Source organism: Oikopleura dioica, chromosome XSR (assembly GCF_907165135.1).
Source record: "Oikopleura dioica chromosome XSR, OKI2018_I68_1.0, whole genome shotgun sequence".
In the NCBI taxonomy this organism is placed as follows: Eukaryota; Metazoa; Chordata; class Appendicularia; order Copelata; family Oikopleuridae; genus Oikopleura; species Oikopleura dioica.
In genome coordinates, this window is record NC_137294.1 from 3,207,152 (window position 1) to 3,221,393 (window position 14,242).

General features: G+C 42.7%; 6 protein-coding genes across 6 annotated transcripts; 3 read left to right on the forward strand and 3 right to left on the reverse strand.

Annotated features, from left to right (window-relative positions):
- Window positions 1-397: 397 nt before the first annotated feature.
- LOC145708546 (uncharacterized) lies at window positions 398-1,427 on the forward strand. Its single transcript, XM_081786231.1, has 6 exons — window positions 398-591; window positions 635-715; window positions 812-900; window positions 977-1,032; window positions 1,109-1,188; window positions 1,234-1,427. The coding sequence occupies exons 1-6, from the start codon at window positions 534-536 to the stop codon at window positions 1,308-1,310; spliced, it is 441 nt and encodes a 146-aa protein (XP_081642357.1). The 5' UTR covers window positions 398-533; the 3' UTR covers window positions 1,311-1,427.
- Window positions 1,428-1,535: 108 nt separating this feature from the next.
- LOC145709739 (uncharacterized) lies at window positions 1,536-1,991 on the reverse strand. The gene is made up of 2 exons (XM_081787438.1): window positions 1,861-1,991; window positions 1,536-1,816 (listed from the first exon to the last, which is right to left on the reverse strand). Exons 1-2 carry the CDS (start codon window positions 1,977-1,979, stop codon window positions 1,630-1,632), a joined length of 306 nt encoding a protein of 101 aa, XP_081643564.1. The 5' UTR covers window positions 1,980-1,991; the 3' UTR covers window positions 1,536-1,629.
- A 227-nt stretch (window positions 1,992-2,218) lies between these two features.
- LOC145708812 (autotaxin-like) lies at window positions 2,219-5,180 on the reverse strand. Its single transcript, XM_081786511.1, has 5 exons — window positions 5,073-5,180; window positions 4,729-5,033; window positions 4,293-4,667; window positions 4,165-4,248; window positions 2,219-4,120 (listed from the first exon to the last, which is right to left on the reverse strand). The coding sequence occupies exons 1-5, from the start codon at window positions 5,110-5,112 to the stop codon at window positions 2,219-2,221; spliced, it is 2,706 nt and encodes a 901-aa protein (XP_081642637.1). The 5' UTR covers window positions 5,113-5,180.
- A 1,027-nt stretch (window positions 5,181-6,207) lies between these two features.
- Window positions 6,208-7,259, forward strand: LOC145708580 (uncharacterized). The gene is made up of 4 exons (XM_081786267.1): window positions 6,208-6,403; window positions 6,453-6,540; window positions 6,586-6,689; window positions 6,750-7,259. The coding sequence occupies exons 1-4, from the start codon at window positions 6,338-6,340 to the stop codon at window positions 6,822-6,824; spliced, it is 333 nt and encodes a 110-aa protein (XP_081642393.1). The 5' UTR covers window positions 6,208-6,337; the 3' UTR covers window positions 6,825-7,259.
- A 112-nt stretch (window positions 7,260-7,371) lies between these two features.
- LOC145708327 (uncharacterized) lies at window positions 7,372-8,572 on the forward strand. The gene is made up of 6 exons (XM_081785987.1): window positions 7,372-7,540; window positions 7,588-7,744; window positions 7,786-7,857; window positions 7,907-7,960; window positions 8,006-8,197; window positions 8,246-8,572. The coding sequence occupies exons 1-6, from the start codon at window positions 7,428-7,430 to the stop codon at window positions 8,447-8,449; spliced, it is 792 nt and encodes a 263-aa protein (XP_081642113.1). The 5' UTR covers window positions 7,372-7,427; the 3' UTR covers window positions 8,450-8,572.
- An 830-nt stretch (window positions 8,573-9,402) lies between these two features.
- Window positions 9,403-14,220, reverse strand: LOC145710526 (exportin-1-like). Its single transcript, XM_081788293.1, is given in 15 exon segments — window positions 9,403-10,162; window positions 10,210-10,454; window positions 10,501-10,659; window positions 10,706-10,962; window positions 11,010-11,110; window positions 11,112-11,355; window positions 11,400-11,601; window positions 11,645-11,887; window positions 11,931-12,296; window positions 12,595-13,164; window positions 13,315-13,499; window positions 13,544-13,656; window positions 13,698-13,834; window positions 13,883-13,996; window positions 14,059-14,220. Coding segments are annotated over 15 exon segments (3,261 nt in total). The 5' UTR covers window positions 14,140-14,220; the 3' UTR covers window positions 9,403-9,918.
- Between the last annotated feature and the right edge of the window lie 22 nt (window positions 14,221-14,242).

Consider the following 14,242-nt stretch of genomic DNA (forward strand, 5'->3'; position numbering starts at 1 on the left):
CATTTGTCACCAGCTTATATAGGTTTTTCCTCAGTTATCAAGATTTTGATGAGAAATAAGGGAAATTTAATAAGGGTATCATGATCGAGATGTACTCTTTGTAATTTCTAGAGCTTTTTTTATAGGGTCCTCCCTAAAGACAAATACGAATCAACAATCATTCAATTTAATGATTATGATTATTTTTCAATTGGCATGGGCTCGAAGATAAACAAACTGAGCAAAACATACAAACGTATTATCTTAGTACGCCTTTGACATTCGTTGATCCAAGTTGCTTCACATCAAATGGCTTAATAGCCCCGGTTTACAAGGGCTTCCCCATAAACTAAACAGTGCCCACGTGGCGCCCTCTGCTCCCCCTTTCAAGGGTTCTCGACGGGAAAGAGGAAAACTTCTCAGGTGTCGATGTGAACAAAACTAGGGCGAGAGCAATACTACAGACCTGCAAATCCGACTGTGAATTTTCGTCCCACGTGCGAGGAAGATCAGAAGACTGAAAAATAATAGAGATTTCTGAGAAGAAGGAGAAGATGTGGATAGAATGCCTATTCATCACAACAGGAGTCTTGGGCAAATTCTTCGGATCAGGTAAAATCTTACTTGAGGGATAGTCTTCGGAAAATATAATCAGGTGACCAACTACGCGACTACGAGTCTGATGATGAAGATCTCGCAAAACTCAGGGAGGAACAAGTTTTTGCGTTATTCTACGAAGGAATGGATTTATTTCCCTTTATTTTTGTTTATAAAATACGAAGAAGATTCTATTCTATCTTGATACACCTAGTCTCATAATGAAAACCATGGCAAGGGGAAGAAAAGGACGTCTCATCGCCGAACCCACTGAATAGCGCGCCTGCATTATCCACGACCACAAAACCTTCGATATTGTCGCAGGTAAAAAACAATTATCAAAGTGTCCATTGTGTCCATGACGCGTCGTCGATCAAGAAAACGGAAAATGAATTTTTAGCCATTTCCCGGAAAGGAGCGAATTGCTCAGCCAGAACAGATGGATGATCTTTTGAAAAAGGGACGGGCGCTCTAAATTTAGAATAATAACTAAACGCTTCGTTATTTTTTCCCTTCGAGAGTCACCCTTTTTAAAGAGCTATTTATTGGCGGCGATTGTGGCGGGCATCATTGCTGGAGTTATTCTTTCCGTAGTCATCATTTCCCTAACAGGTTCTGAGCTCGTAAAAATGCAGGTGAATGAGCGGTATATTTAAGTTCACCGAGTGTACAAAAGCAATCAGGGAAGCTACGTCGTGCCGCTGCTGAAACCGTCGATAGCGGAGAGTGAATGAACGAACGAAACCACTTTTTGTGTTTGTACCATAAATTTGTATACACGAGTCTTTCTCACTTTGATCAATGCGACAGTGAGAGCCACTTCTACTTCCTGCGCCTGACGATCAAAAGAATAAAAGTCCTCTCCTCGATCGTTTCGTTGAATTTGGTGATCATTTGCGAAAAATATTATAAACGAAAGGCCAAAAAATGAAGCGGATTTAGATGAGATTAGTTATTTCCGAGTAATATCGCACAGATGTGTCAAGGTCGAAAGAAAGATCGGCTTTGGCCGATTCTCAGACAATAGGCTTTCAGGAAACATAAGCATTTGATTTAAAGAAATAGAAGCAATAAAAGGTAAAGAATAGAGCCGAGAGCAGCAATCGGAGATGAACTTGGTTCTTTAAAAGCCCATCCCAAGTCGCCTTCGAAATTCATTGTTGATCGCAAGGCAATGCGTTTTACACGCTCTGTTTCCCCGAGAAACTCCATTCCAGTCAATCTTTCAATCTCGAGCAGCCTATCCAATGCATAATATATATCAATAAGAATCTTGAAGTTTACCTGACTGAGTGCATTTCTAGTTTTTCTTGCCACCACTCGACGAATGGTATGTAGTAAACTAATCTGCAGTTGAAATTGCCCCAATAAAGCGGCCGTGTTTCTTCTTGATTGATGACCATGCACGGAGAATATTCACTGATATTGTTTCATCTTATTGATTCCGGAAATACAATTTGACATAAAATATAAGAAATTGTTCAAACTATCCTTGCGAAAGAGTCAGAAGTATTGTGCCTCCAAGGATACAGGGCAGGATAAAGTGAGCCCTCTTGATCTTCGAGGATAAAGTACATGTGTGATGGTTGAAAAACACCCTGTCTATTTACCGGATCACCAAGAGGCTAAGATTTTCTGTAAGTTAAAGGGCTTTACAATGAAATATCCGGCTCCTATTGCACCATTTGTTCGTCTGCCTGTTCATCCATTCAGAAGGAGGAACATAAACACCAGTTCCTGTTGTATCGAATGCAGTTCCGAATCGAAGCGATTTAACGTCGTTGGAAAATACTCTTGGCAGCATGTCATCCTTTAGTGTGTGCCACCAGTAAGGTTCATCGAAGAACTCGAGTCGCGAGTTGTCTTCGAATCCGAGCCGTAATTTGTTCATACACTCGTCAAGTGAAGAACAACTGGAGTATGTGGGGAAGTTGTGATGCTCATCAAAAGCTATGTCGATCGATTCATCAACTTTTACTCCGTCGGGAAATTTAGTTTCTCCAATAAATGATTTTGATTTAGCGGGATTCGTGGGTCTTTTTAAAGCTGGCTCAAATCGTCCGTCAAGGGAAAACTGCTGTGAATAGAATTTTTCCATCAACTTTGGAGAATCAGTTCTTATGCCAACAAGATCCATGAGAAGTCGGAAGACTTCTACGTTTTGAATTGGTGGAAGAACGACATTTCTTTTGATTTTAGGGCCGTACATTGTCAATGGGACTTTCATGCCTTCATATTTTGAATCCCAGCCGTGGTTGCCCATGTATCCTTCGTCGTTACAATTGTTCCAGGGATACGAAGTTACTTTCGTTGCAGGTTTCATGTAATAAAGCAAGAGCTCAATAGACGGAGTCGGGTTGTCATAATGCAAGCGTTTCGGTGCCAAGTATTTGTCATAAATTTTAAAACCGTTCTCATTCCATGTGCACTTGACGCCATTTATAATCTCGACAACATCAAAAGGATCTGATGAATTTGAGCCCATAAGACCACCCTGCTGTGCTGTAGTTGTTTTCGTTAGAAGATTTGTAGTCCTCATAATATTCGGGTTGACTTCATCTAAAAGGGGAGCTACAGCAACCATGTCCTCGCATAAAGCCTGCTCCATTCCGTGATCGGTAGTCAATACTATGTTCACGCATTTGTCTAAGTTGTACATTTTCAATCCATCCATGAGCTGCTGTAGTTGTATGTCAACTCTTTTTAGTGCTTTATCGAGCTCTCCGGACTCGTCGTATGGACCAAAAGCATGTCCAATATGATCTGGCTCGTCAAAGTACAATGTGAGAAATTTCGGCCGGAAACCTTCCTTTGGTCCTGACCCAGGATAGGGAGGGAGATTAAGCCATTCTAGCATCTGATAGATTCTGTATCCAAAAGGCTCTTCTCCGTATGTTCCATAGTCCCAAAAGTAAGTTGGATTCTCGCCATTTATCGAGAGATCATTACCAGCCCAGAGACAAGACGCTGAAATCATGTCGTGTCGCTCAACAGTATTCCAGAATGGATCTCCTGACCACCACCCTTCATCAGGAGAGGAAACATTGCAAGAGTAGTCGCCAGTGTTAGGCGAGAAGACGTTGCAGCTTGCATCTTTTTTCCAGTCGTACCATTTGTTTCCAACAATTCCGTGTTGGCTTGGATAGAGTCCAGTCATAAGTGTGTGGTGATTCGGGAAGGTTTTGCTCGGATACGAAGGCTCCATAAACTCAGGATAGGAACCACACTCTCGCAATTTCATGTAAGTTGGTAAAAATTCTTTCCGTTCCAGGTATGATTTTCTAAAGCCATCAGTCGAAATTAGAAGCGTGGTGCCTTCGTAAGTTTGATCAGGGCATTCAAACTCCTCTTCCACAATGCACTCTGATTCTGGAAATGTTGTCTGTCCTTTGCACGAAGTCAAATAGTCGGTGCAGCAGTCCTTTCGCTCTAGGCACTTGTCATCGCACCAGCACTGGGTTGACTCGACCGTGTTTGTGTTTGAGTTGTTTGGCGCCTCACCACATCGATCCCACTCTGGGAGTGAGGGAAATCCAGCTCCCCACTAAATTTATTCTGATATGGCCTGCTTGATTTAAAAATAAGTACTTTGCTATCTTTGTTTTTGCATAAAAAGATTGAAGCGTCGTTAGCGTACGCAGATCGTTTGCTTCGGGTCGTTGAGCGTTTTTTCTGAAATCACAATTTATCAATATAATTGTTAAGTAAGTACTCACTCTGAGATGGGTTATGAGATTTTCGAAGCTATCCGTCGCCTGGAACATATAGTTTTTGTCAAATCTTACGTCGTCAAGCTTTTTAAGAATGTCCGACAAAGAACTTTTCTCTTCTATGTCTTCAGCAACATTTAAATCAACCCCAAATGATTGCCCATTATCAAGCTGGAACAAATATCTGATGGATGACACTCTACCATGTCTGTAGAAAGGGATGAAGGTAAATTTCGATTCAGGATATCGTTCAGCAAGATTTGGAAGAAGTTTGAATAGAAACTCCGCGTGTGCATTTGTGTTTGATGGAAAGAAGTTGTTAGATGATCTGGCAAGGGTAGTCCTCAACTTAGAGGACGCCATCTCAGCGAGAAACAGAGGCTAAACAAATATGTATTTACAAATGATGCAAAAAGTCTTCTGAGCGATAAGATTATTTCACCTGAATCCCCGTGTTTTTCGAACTGGAGCGAGGATCGACAACCTTAGATCTCAAAACGCGATCATAAGAATTCCATCTGATCCCTTTGCCCGTCACCATGTACGGTTGATTCTGCTTCTTGTTATAGATGCAAATGTAGTCCTCGTTATGAAGAATCCAGTAGTCTTTGTAATACCTCGAGACCTCCAGAGGCACTTGAAACTCATGCTTGATTTCCAGTTCCTTTATTTTCTCGAGATCCAAAGCGAAGTGCGAGTCGAATAGGGTTTCAGCCTCTGGCAACCATATTGTATCAGGTCGTTTCCCTACGAGCTTTGTTAAGCGAGCCTGTAGTTGATTCCTACCTGCTACAATGGCAGCCAGGAAAAATGCAGGAAACTGCATCAGGTCTCTATCGTAAAATGGAAGCAGTGGACTCAATTTGGAAGATTTTGAAAATCAAATTTACTTTGGGATAAGTCGGAGATACAAGAACCCGCATGAATATTTGATTTTTTATTTGCCAGAAACGATAATTTGCATTTACTGCCGATTTTCTAAAATCGTAGATATATTTTAGGATAAGACATCTTTCGTACCCTTTTTGTAGTTAAATTAGTTTACAAGTAGCCATCTAAAATTATTTTGAAAACCATCAAAGAACTTTTTCAGTCATCGAGATCCAAAAATAAATTGTCATAAATGAGGAGCAGCTATATTTTTTGTTATTTCTTTTGTCATTTAATTCTTGCTATTTTTAATTTTCCAAAAATAATATCAAATTGAGCAATTATCGTGAATTTAGGGGAACTCAAAATGATATATTGTTTTACTTGCACCTTTGTGAATTAACCAATAAACTCAAAATAAACTGAAACTTTTCTTAATTCTGTAAGTCATAATTGCCTTCTGCCTATTACTCATCCGCAAGTTTATCGTTATGTTGATAAGCTTAATATATTTTCTGTCAACTTGTCGCCAATTTATTGACTTCTCTCTCTTCTGCGAGATTTGAGCATGCGTCTTTCACGCTATAAATTATTCCAGTTAGCAATAAAAGAACACTTCAAAAAATTTAAAAGATTGTTGCATAAGACAAGTCTTTCAAATAACAACCGTTCCGGGACTTCTGTTTGTTTGGTGCCCAGACGAGAAGTAATTTATTCTTCAATTATCAGTATTAAATAGTCAGAAAGCTAAGGAATGGTAAGCTCAGAGTTGACAGTATATAAAGAAAGCAACTCAAGAGTGTTTATAGCGCGTGCTTAAAAATAGCTCCATAGGGCAATCTTAGGTGTCTCCCCACGTGATCGTCGAATTCAAGCTATTTGTTACGAAACACTGAATACGATGTACAATGAATAACAAACGATGAATGGTGGATTGCATGATGGATAGCTTGCTTTCGAAGAAGGAAGATTCTTGAGTCGGATGCTCTCGCATGCTTGGGAAACCCATGCGGTGAGAGACGCGCCAATTCAACTTTGGACTTTTCGCCACTTTAGGGAGATCCAGTCAAACGCATCGTTGGACTCAAGGAACAGTTTCCTTGACTCGCGCTATCTGCATAAAAAGACATTCTACGAGAATCATCGAATCGGAAGCAGAAAAGAAAGAGATCTAAAGGAAGATGGTTTCAGAATACATTCGCGGTCAGTCCGACTTGCGTGCACTTTCGCTGCTCGAGGAACTAAAGGTTCGTTCAATTAGAATTGGAGACATGAAGGAGTATGGGGGCATTTTAGTATGTGTTGTTGCAGCAAGACATGCATATTGCCAAACAAGCGATTGAAATCGAAAGATTAAACAAGGAAAATGAAAAGCTTCGCGGAGGTAAGCATTAATCAATCTTTCCTTCGAATAAAAAAAACTCAAAAGATATAACACGACTAAAAGAAACTCCAAAGGATATTTTGTTCTGCGATGCAGACATGAACTCAGCACCAAACTCCCCAAAAGCTGAGCGACGGGAAGAAGACATGAAGTTTAGGTCACCGTCTAATAGTGCCACTCGTTTCTTGTAACAGACCTTGACCGCGTTAAAGTCCGAAAAGAGCGAGGACGATTCCGAGAGTGATGAGCCAAAGGACAAGTATGAGATGTTCAGAATCTCATGAGTGATTGTACACGTAATGGGAGGCGAAAATATTTTTATATATTTTTCTGTCCCAATGATGTTCAATAAAAATAACAGTAGAACACACGTTGAACTCTTGTAAAGGAGCTGGTCCCAAAGATGATATTTCGATTGAATAAAGAAAAAGGAAAGGGGCTCTTAATTTATATCTTACCAACATATTCGTCTCTCTGATGTCTTACTATAGCTCTATAATAGAGTCCGAGAAGGAGCAAGAAAACTTGGAGAAGCGTCGTGAAACGGAACAAGAATTGGCGGAAGTTATAAACCCAGCGCATATAAAAGAGGCTAAGGAGAATATCACGAAATCGATTAGCCAGGCGCTGAACAGAAATATGATTGCGCCTCACCAGGAAAATGATTAGAATTTTTTAATCGTCGAGCAAATAAATATTATTGCACAAAAACGCCTCTCACTGAGTCTCGATCATTTGTACATGAGAGTCTATAATTTATAGATGATTAAAATTAGAAATGATCAGGAGGCTAAATTCTAACCATTGTTAAGGAAGAGGTACCAAAATAACTACTAATGACAACTATTAGTGCCTATCTTTTTGTTCTTGCGCCATCATGTGTTTAGATGGCGCGTCCACCACTTCTATATGACCCGACGTTAGCTCGTCAAAATCCACAAGGACCGCCACAAGCAGCTCAGTTCAATCTCAGGAACCCGTTCGCCGTGCAGTCTAACAGGTTCTTGAACAATCAGCAAAGTAACTCTCTTGATAATTATTCAATAGGCCAAGCCAGCAGCTGACAGAGGAGGAGAGCAACAATCCAAGACGAGGTCGCTCCGAGTCTCTTCCAAACACTTCCTTTCCTCCACAGCAAAATACAAGCGAGATCAACTCGCAAATGTACCAGACAACAGCATTCCAACGACGCCACGATCGTCAGGTTGCTATTTCTCTTTTCTTCCGTCATTAATCATTTTTCAGAGCCTGTCGCGATCAGGCTGCGGTGGCGAGATTCAACAATTCAACCAATATGTCGACAACGGTGTCTACGACGTAAGTTTCCCATCATTTGAGGCTGCCAAGAGCTTAACTCGCCTTTCAGCAAGTATACGGGTACGGCTTCAACGATAGTTTCAACAACTCTGTCGATCAACAGGTGAGTGCGCTCAAGTTAGGCAGGGCCCCGTAAAGGCAATCTTAGAACACTCTCCACCCAATGTATCAAACTTGGCAACTGGGACCGAATCCGATGGCAGGAAATCAAGATAGCTACGGACAAGCACTGACTCCCAACTCGACGAGTTCTTCGAATCTAGACCCCTCTGGTGACCAGCCGAGGGCGCGAAAGCTCAACGAAAACTGCAGATGTGCGTACTGCAACAAATGCTTTCAGGTAACTCGATGACAACCCATAATAATGAAATGATTGCTTAAAAACTAGAGCACGTGGCATCTGAAGCGACACGAGCGAACGCACACGAACGAAAAGCCCTACAACTGTCAGAACTGCGGGAAGTCTTACTCGGATAACAGCAATTACTCGAAACACGTGCGCAAGTGCTTCAGCGGAATAGTTGACAACGACATCATGCCGCAAATGGCGGCGCCTGGATCAATGGGATCCAACGAACCAGGCGCCAACTAGTTGTTGCTTCTCATCACTCCCTGTGCAATCTCGTACATTTTGTGGCAGTAACGTATACTTCAGTGTAAATTCATTCTGTACATAGCGCAATAAAAGCACATCCGAAGGGACGCGCTGGAGTGATAAACGCTTCATAAAAGGCGTGTCGAGCAGAAAAAAAAGCAATCAAGGAAGAGTACCAGGGGTTCATTCGTTTACTACTTCCAAGTGAGTCATTTCGCGGAAGTTCGTAGCTGGTAGGTCTTTTGGGGGCTTGGAGATGATTACTTCTGATGATCTTCGCGAGCGAGGCATTGAACCAACCAAGCTTCAATATTTAAATGCATCTTGTTATTACTAGGGATTTACCTCGGGAAAGCCAAAGAGGGCCGATGAGAGCGGAAACTACGCCCTTCACAATCAGCCTTTACCTTTCCTCCAATGCAGAAAAATAACAAGAAGAATATTGTCGACAATATCTTAAGTTTAGTACAAGTAAATGTCAGCTATCCTAGCACTTACGAACCCATATGAACACAGCGTAGCCAGTTGATCTACAAGGGAAGTATTACTCTCGTTATCTCTATGTTTCCTATTCTGATATGTACTCACATGTGAAATATCATAACTGGAGTTAGAGTTCTTTTACCGCGAATCGCATCTAAGACTCCCAACGGGGGTATATAATTGATTCTAAGGAGCACTGATTACTTTCTTAGACTCATTAACGACACGATCTTGTATAGTCGCGGTGCAACAAAGTGAAAAACTCAGTATATTCAAAATCAATACGTTTGAAAAAAGTAATTGAGCTCATGCCTTGAAAGCTTATGCATTTTATTTTCTTCGGTGTACACTGTACATCCTGAATACTGTATCCTGTTTTGCTGCTGATGCACGTCAAGAAAATTAGAGGCATGATGGAACAAGTTAGTTGCCAGTTCCGTCAAGTTCTAATATTATTAGAAGGGAGATATGGTCTCATGAATTTATTATAAAAAGTTTGAAGACTTTTTGTTGTCGATAAGGGTGGATATTTGAATATTGGGTTGGTGAAACGGAGTGAAAAGAGCAGTTTTTGACATGAGAAGCCTAATATGCATGCAATTATGAAATTTGCATGTATATATTGGTTTTAATTTAATACAGACACGTATACGGTATAAAATGGTTATGTATCGTATGTCTCGCCAAATCGGTGGGTTCACGGCCCGGCGCATGTACATGTTTGGCCAGACAGGCGAGAGGAGACTGTGCGAGGCAGTGTGAGAGGCTTAGGCGATAGGTTAAACCTGCAAGTTACTTGTTCTTGGAGGATGAAACCAGTCATCTTTTTTCTGTGTCCGTAAATTTGGGGGAAAACGGGGAATATTACAATATAGTTAATAAATGAGGGCAAGAAGATTAAATATAATACATCTAACAGAGCTCGGCAGGACCCAGAAATTTGGGAGAATAAGGCGCCTCGCGAGTCAACAACTGGCAACTGATCAGCCATCCATGTTGTCCTCGCGCTCGTGGGGGTTGAGCACGCCGGGGACGTTCATCTGACGCTTGCGCTTCTCTTCGGCCGCCTGTCGGATCTCCTCTTCTTTCTGGTCGAGGAAAAGGTCGAAGGTGTTCTCGCCGGCGAACTCGCGAATTTGAATCAGGAAGTCTCGGATGTGCTCGCGGAACAGCGCCAGATCCGAGTTCATCGCGAAGAGGCCTTCCACGAAGACCTTGATTTGAGAACTGAAAAATGTCAATTAAAATCTTGGCCATCGAATTTTTTTTCTTACATTTGGAGTGTTTTGAAGTGCTCTTGAAGCAGCTCTGCGATGTAGTTCTGGACGAATTCGACGTTCTTTTGCACGATTTCCGCCTTGTTGTTTCGAATCCATTCGGCGTCATTTTCTCGTGTTTCGTTGGGGTAGAGAGGCACGAACACATGACCGTTCTCAACCGACAACAGAATGTGGCACAAGATCTGGCAGTGCATCGGCAAGCCAGCAATGTGGGTAGTGTCAGTAACCACGCCAAACACCTAGACAAAACAAAATGTGAAATAGAGTCGATAGCACACCATTTACCTGGCTGATAACTTCCATAAGATAAGTTTTGTAAAACTCCTGTCCTTGGGCGCCTCTGGACTGGACGTTTTTCAAAAGCTGCAGCATAATATCCAGGCCTGTGTCATTGACGTTTCTCATTGTGTGTTTGAAAGCCCAGACGATTGAGTCGAGAATGAGCTAAAAATTAAGGTTGAAAGTTAGTAAAAGAGTAAATCCATCTCACCTTGAACATTTGAGGCGGGATTTCGAGGAAAGCGCCGAAGCATCCCTTGTTTATAGCTTGAATGAGCAAGAAGAAGTTCGTCCTGTGCTCTGGGAACTCTTCGAAGTTCTTATTAATCATCTCGAGCGTGCACTCGAACACGGCGTCGAGGATCTTTGGAATCTGTGGTGTGATCATTCCCTCCAGACGATTGACGATTGTGGCCATTGTCGAGAGAACTTCAGGTTCTCGAGCTGCCGGGACATTCGATCGGTAATCTAATATAAAAGGTTAAGAACGAAGTTTTCTCGTTTTTGTTTCTTACCAAGGAGAACAGCGTCGAGAAGAGGTTCGACAAAGTTATCAGAAACAAGTCTGGTATCGGTTGTCTTCGATACCCAAAGAGAAATCAGAGTTAGCGTCTCTTTTTACAGTCTTCATCTCTCGGATAATAGGCTGCTTGGTGACCTGCTCGCCGCCTCGAAGAATCGCGGAGGAAATTGATTCTGAGAGTACTTTATAGACATTCAGAATGTCGAGGAAGATTCGGGCAAGTTGGATAATGTATTGATGCCCGAGGGACTTGCAGGCGCGGACGTTAGTTCTCAGAATATTGACGATTTCCTTGACGACTTCAAATTCTCGGAGAGACGCAACATCCTTGGTAGCAGCTAAATGAAATAAGTTAAAGAAAGCAGCTTGAAAAGGGAGAAACCTTGGATGTATCTGTCAAAGGACTCGTTCGGCAGCAACATGTACTGTTCAATAAGTCGCTCTTGAGTAACCGCGTCCTGCTGTGAGCTGATCATGATTCCAACGGCTTCGTAAAAGGTATGAATCTGCTGGGGCTGCAAGTCGCAGATAATGGAATTGACACCGTTGAGGATTTCCTCGATGAAAGGCATCACCTCGCCCATCTAAAGAGAAGAAGGTAATTGGATGAAAGGGATGCAAATATACCTGGATGTGGACAAAGTATCGTTTGCACTTTTGCGAGATCTTGATGAAGGTATCGCAAGCCATGTCCTGGACACCATCGTGCGTTTCGTGCATAAACTCAAAGAGCTTGTTTACGACGGTTTTCAGGAACTTCCAGTGCGCGCGGAGGAAGCGAGGATACTGGCCAACAACGTACATGATATTCGAGGCAATAATCGCCTTGTTGTCTTTGCCTCGTTTTTGTTCGCAAAGACCGAGCAAGTCCTTTAGGGTTTTTAAATAAATTGTGGAAGCGATCAATAAATACCTTGATGACTTGAACGAGGAACTTTTTCTCGGCATCTTCGGTCATTGCGCCTGAAATCGAACCGATGGCCCAGCAGAGCGTGTTGAGATTCTTTCTCGACCACTCGGATTGATCGACCTGTCGGGCCAGCTTCGAGGTCATGATTGCTTCGGTGTCCTTGTGATCCAAATGCGTCAAGTACACGAGCGTCTCACGCATTGTTTTGTACAGGTTGATGCTGTCGGTGTCCTTTAACTGTTCGCGAACAACTTCTCCGTTTTCATTTTCGACGACGAGGACTTCTTCCGGCTTCGCCATTCGGGAGATCATGATTTTGCGCACTTCTGTGAGCACCGGAAGGTAGAATTGGCGCCGTGGCGGGACATCCTAGACGAACAGATAAAATGCTTGAATGAAAGAATGGGGAATAGGTAGTAGAAGCGGTAAGATTGTTGGTGGGAAAAGTTGTTATGAGAAAAATGGAAAATGAAGAACTGTTTTTGAATAACGCAAAAAAACACGATGTTAATTGAAATTTAAAAAGCGCGTGTTTTGTTACCGAGAGCAGCGTGCTACAGAAGTCGCCTCTGATTCCATCACACCAAATATTATCATTAGGGATCTACAGACACATGACGATTTAGAATAACAGGAGCTTTTTTCTGGACCTGATTTTTCTACTTACGGGAGTGTTGTTGAAGCCGAGAAGGCCTTGATGGTAGATTTGCTGATTCGAGGGCGCTTCTTTGTAGAGATCGCCGCTGAGTGAGTGCCAGAACTCGAGGCAGACTTTGAAGACTTCGGTTTCTTCGACTTCGGAGATCTTGACGAGGTAGCGGATGCCGTCTAGGAGCTCGGCCTTGCAGCTACGTTCCGCCAGCTCGGCGTAGTTCTTCAAATACGTCTCCAGGAAGAGCGCCAGGTTCTGGATGAACGCTTGCTGCGAGTCCTTGCCCTCCTTGTACGCTTTTTTAAGATCAATATCGACCGGGAGCATCTTCTTGAGCTCAGTAATCGTCGCCTGGTACAACTCGACGTACTCAGTTTCGTATTCTTTCGCGCTCTCGCCAGTGATGCCCGCGATTTCAGTCAAGCACTTGAGCGATACGTTGCGGAAGTCGGGCACGTTCAGGAAGCGCATGATCAATAGCTTGCACACGTCTGTCTTCATCAAGAACCCCATCGGAATCCAGGAGCAGAAGCGTAACAGCGTGTTTAGCGTCGCATCCAGTAATAAGGAATTATTAGTGTTGTTCTAAAAAAGGAGATAAGTACTGTTATAGCCTATTACCAGGCAAAAAGTAAGCTTTTTGATCTGTGGCTTTAGCCCGTCGACCTCCTCCCTCTCTCTATACACCCTTCCACGGGGAGGGTTAAAGACCCCTCATTTTCGTTTGTTACGTACCAGTACGAACATACAGAGCTCGAACACTTGTGAGAACTCAGTTGACATCGATCGCTTCAAATGTTGGATCTTGGCCTGGGTCATTTGGCCGGCGGAGTAGTCGAAGACCTCTTCCGAGAGCAGCTTGAGGATCACCATGTTGTTGGTGCACAAGCTTTCGCTTGATTTGGAAGCACCGCAAATATCTGAAAAGGGATGAGGACGAGGCAATGGGGGAAGGGGAAGTTACCTGATATGAAACTTGGCCAGTTCTGGGGCCATTCTTGTTTCAGCACTTGAACGAGGATCATGTTCAATTTGTTCAAGTAGACTTTTTCGTCTTCGGCCTTTTTCGCATCGGAGCTAGAAAATTTGCATCTTTTCTTTTGGCGCTAGAATAGTACCTGATTCCGATAACGAGCTCAACGATGAAATCTTTAATCCCTTCGCACTGGTTTCGAGGGAGGACCTTCCATCGTGTTTTGATGACTGATTCGAGGATTTGAAGGCCGTAGAACTTTGTCTGTTGGGAGGTGGAGGTCTGCAATGCGCGATTTTAGAGAAAGCTGGAAGAAAATGGGAAGCGAACCTGGAGAATTTTGTCGACGCGTTGCCAACTGTCGGGGTGGTCCTTGAGCTGGTTTAGGATTTCGTGCGCTTCTTTGTGGTTTGGTCCTGCATCGTGGTGCAGACAGTGTACAACCTAAGACGATGGGTTAAAATTGGATTTACGGAAAAGAGAATTGAGGATGATGGAATTGTTACCTGTTCGAGAAGTGGCACATCTAGGTTCGTGTTGAAATCAAGTAGTCGTCTCGCTCCTCCGTTCTGCATGCTGACTGCCATTTTCTAACTCTAACCGGCTGAGGCAAAAGCCACTTTTTCAAAACGCAAGTCAACGCTTCTGAAAATCACAAAATTGAAAATTCGAATCAATTTTCGTCGTAAA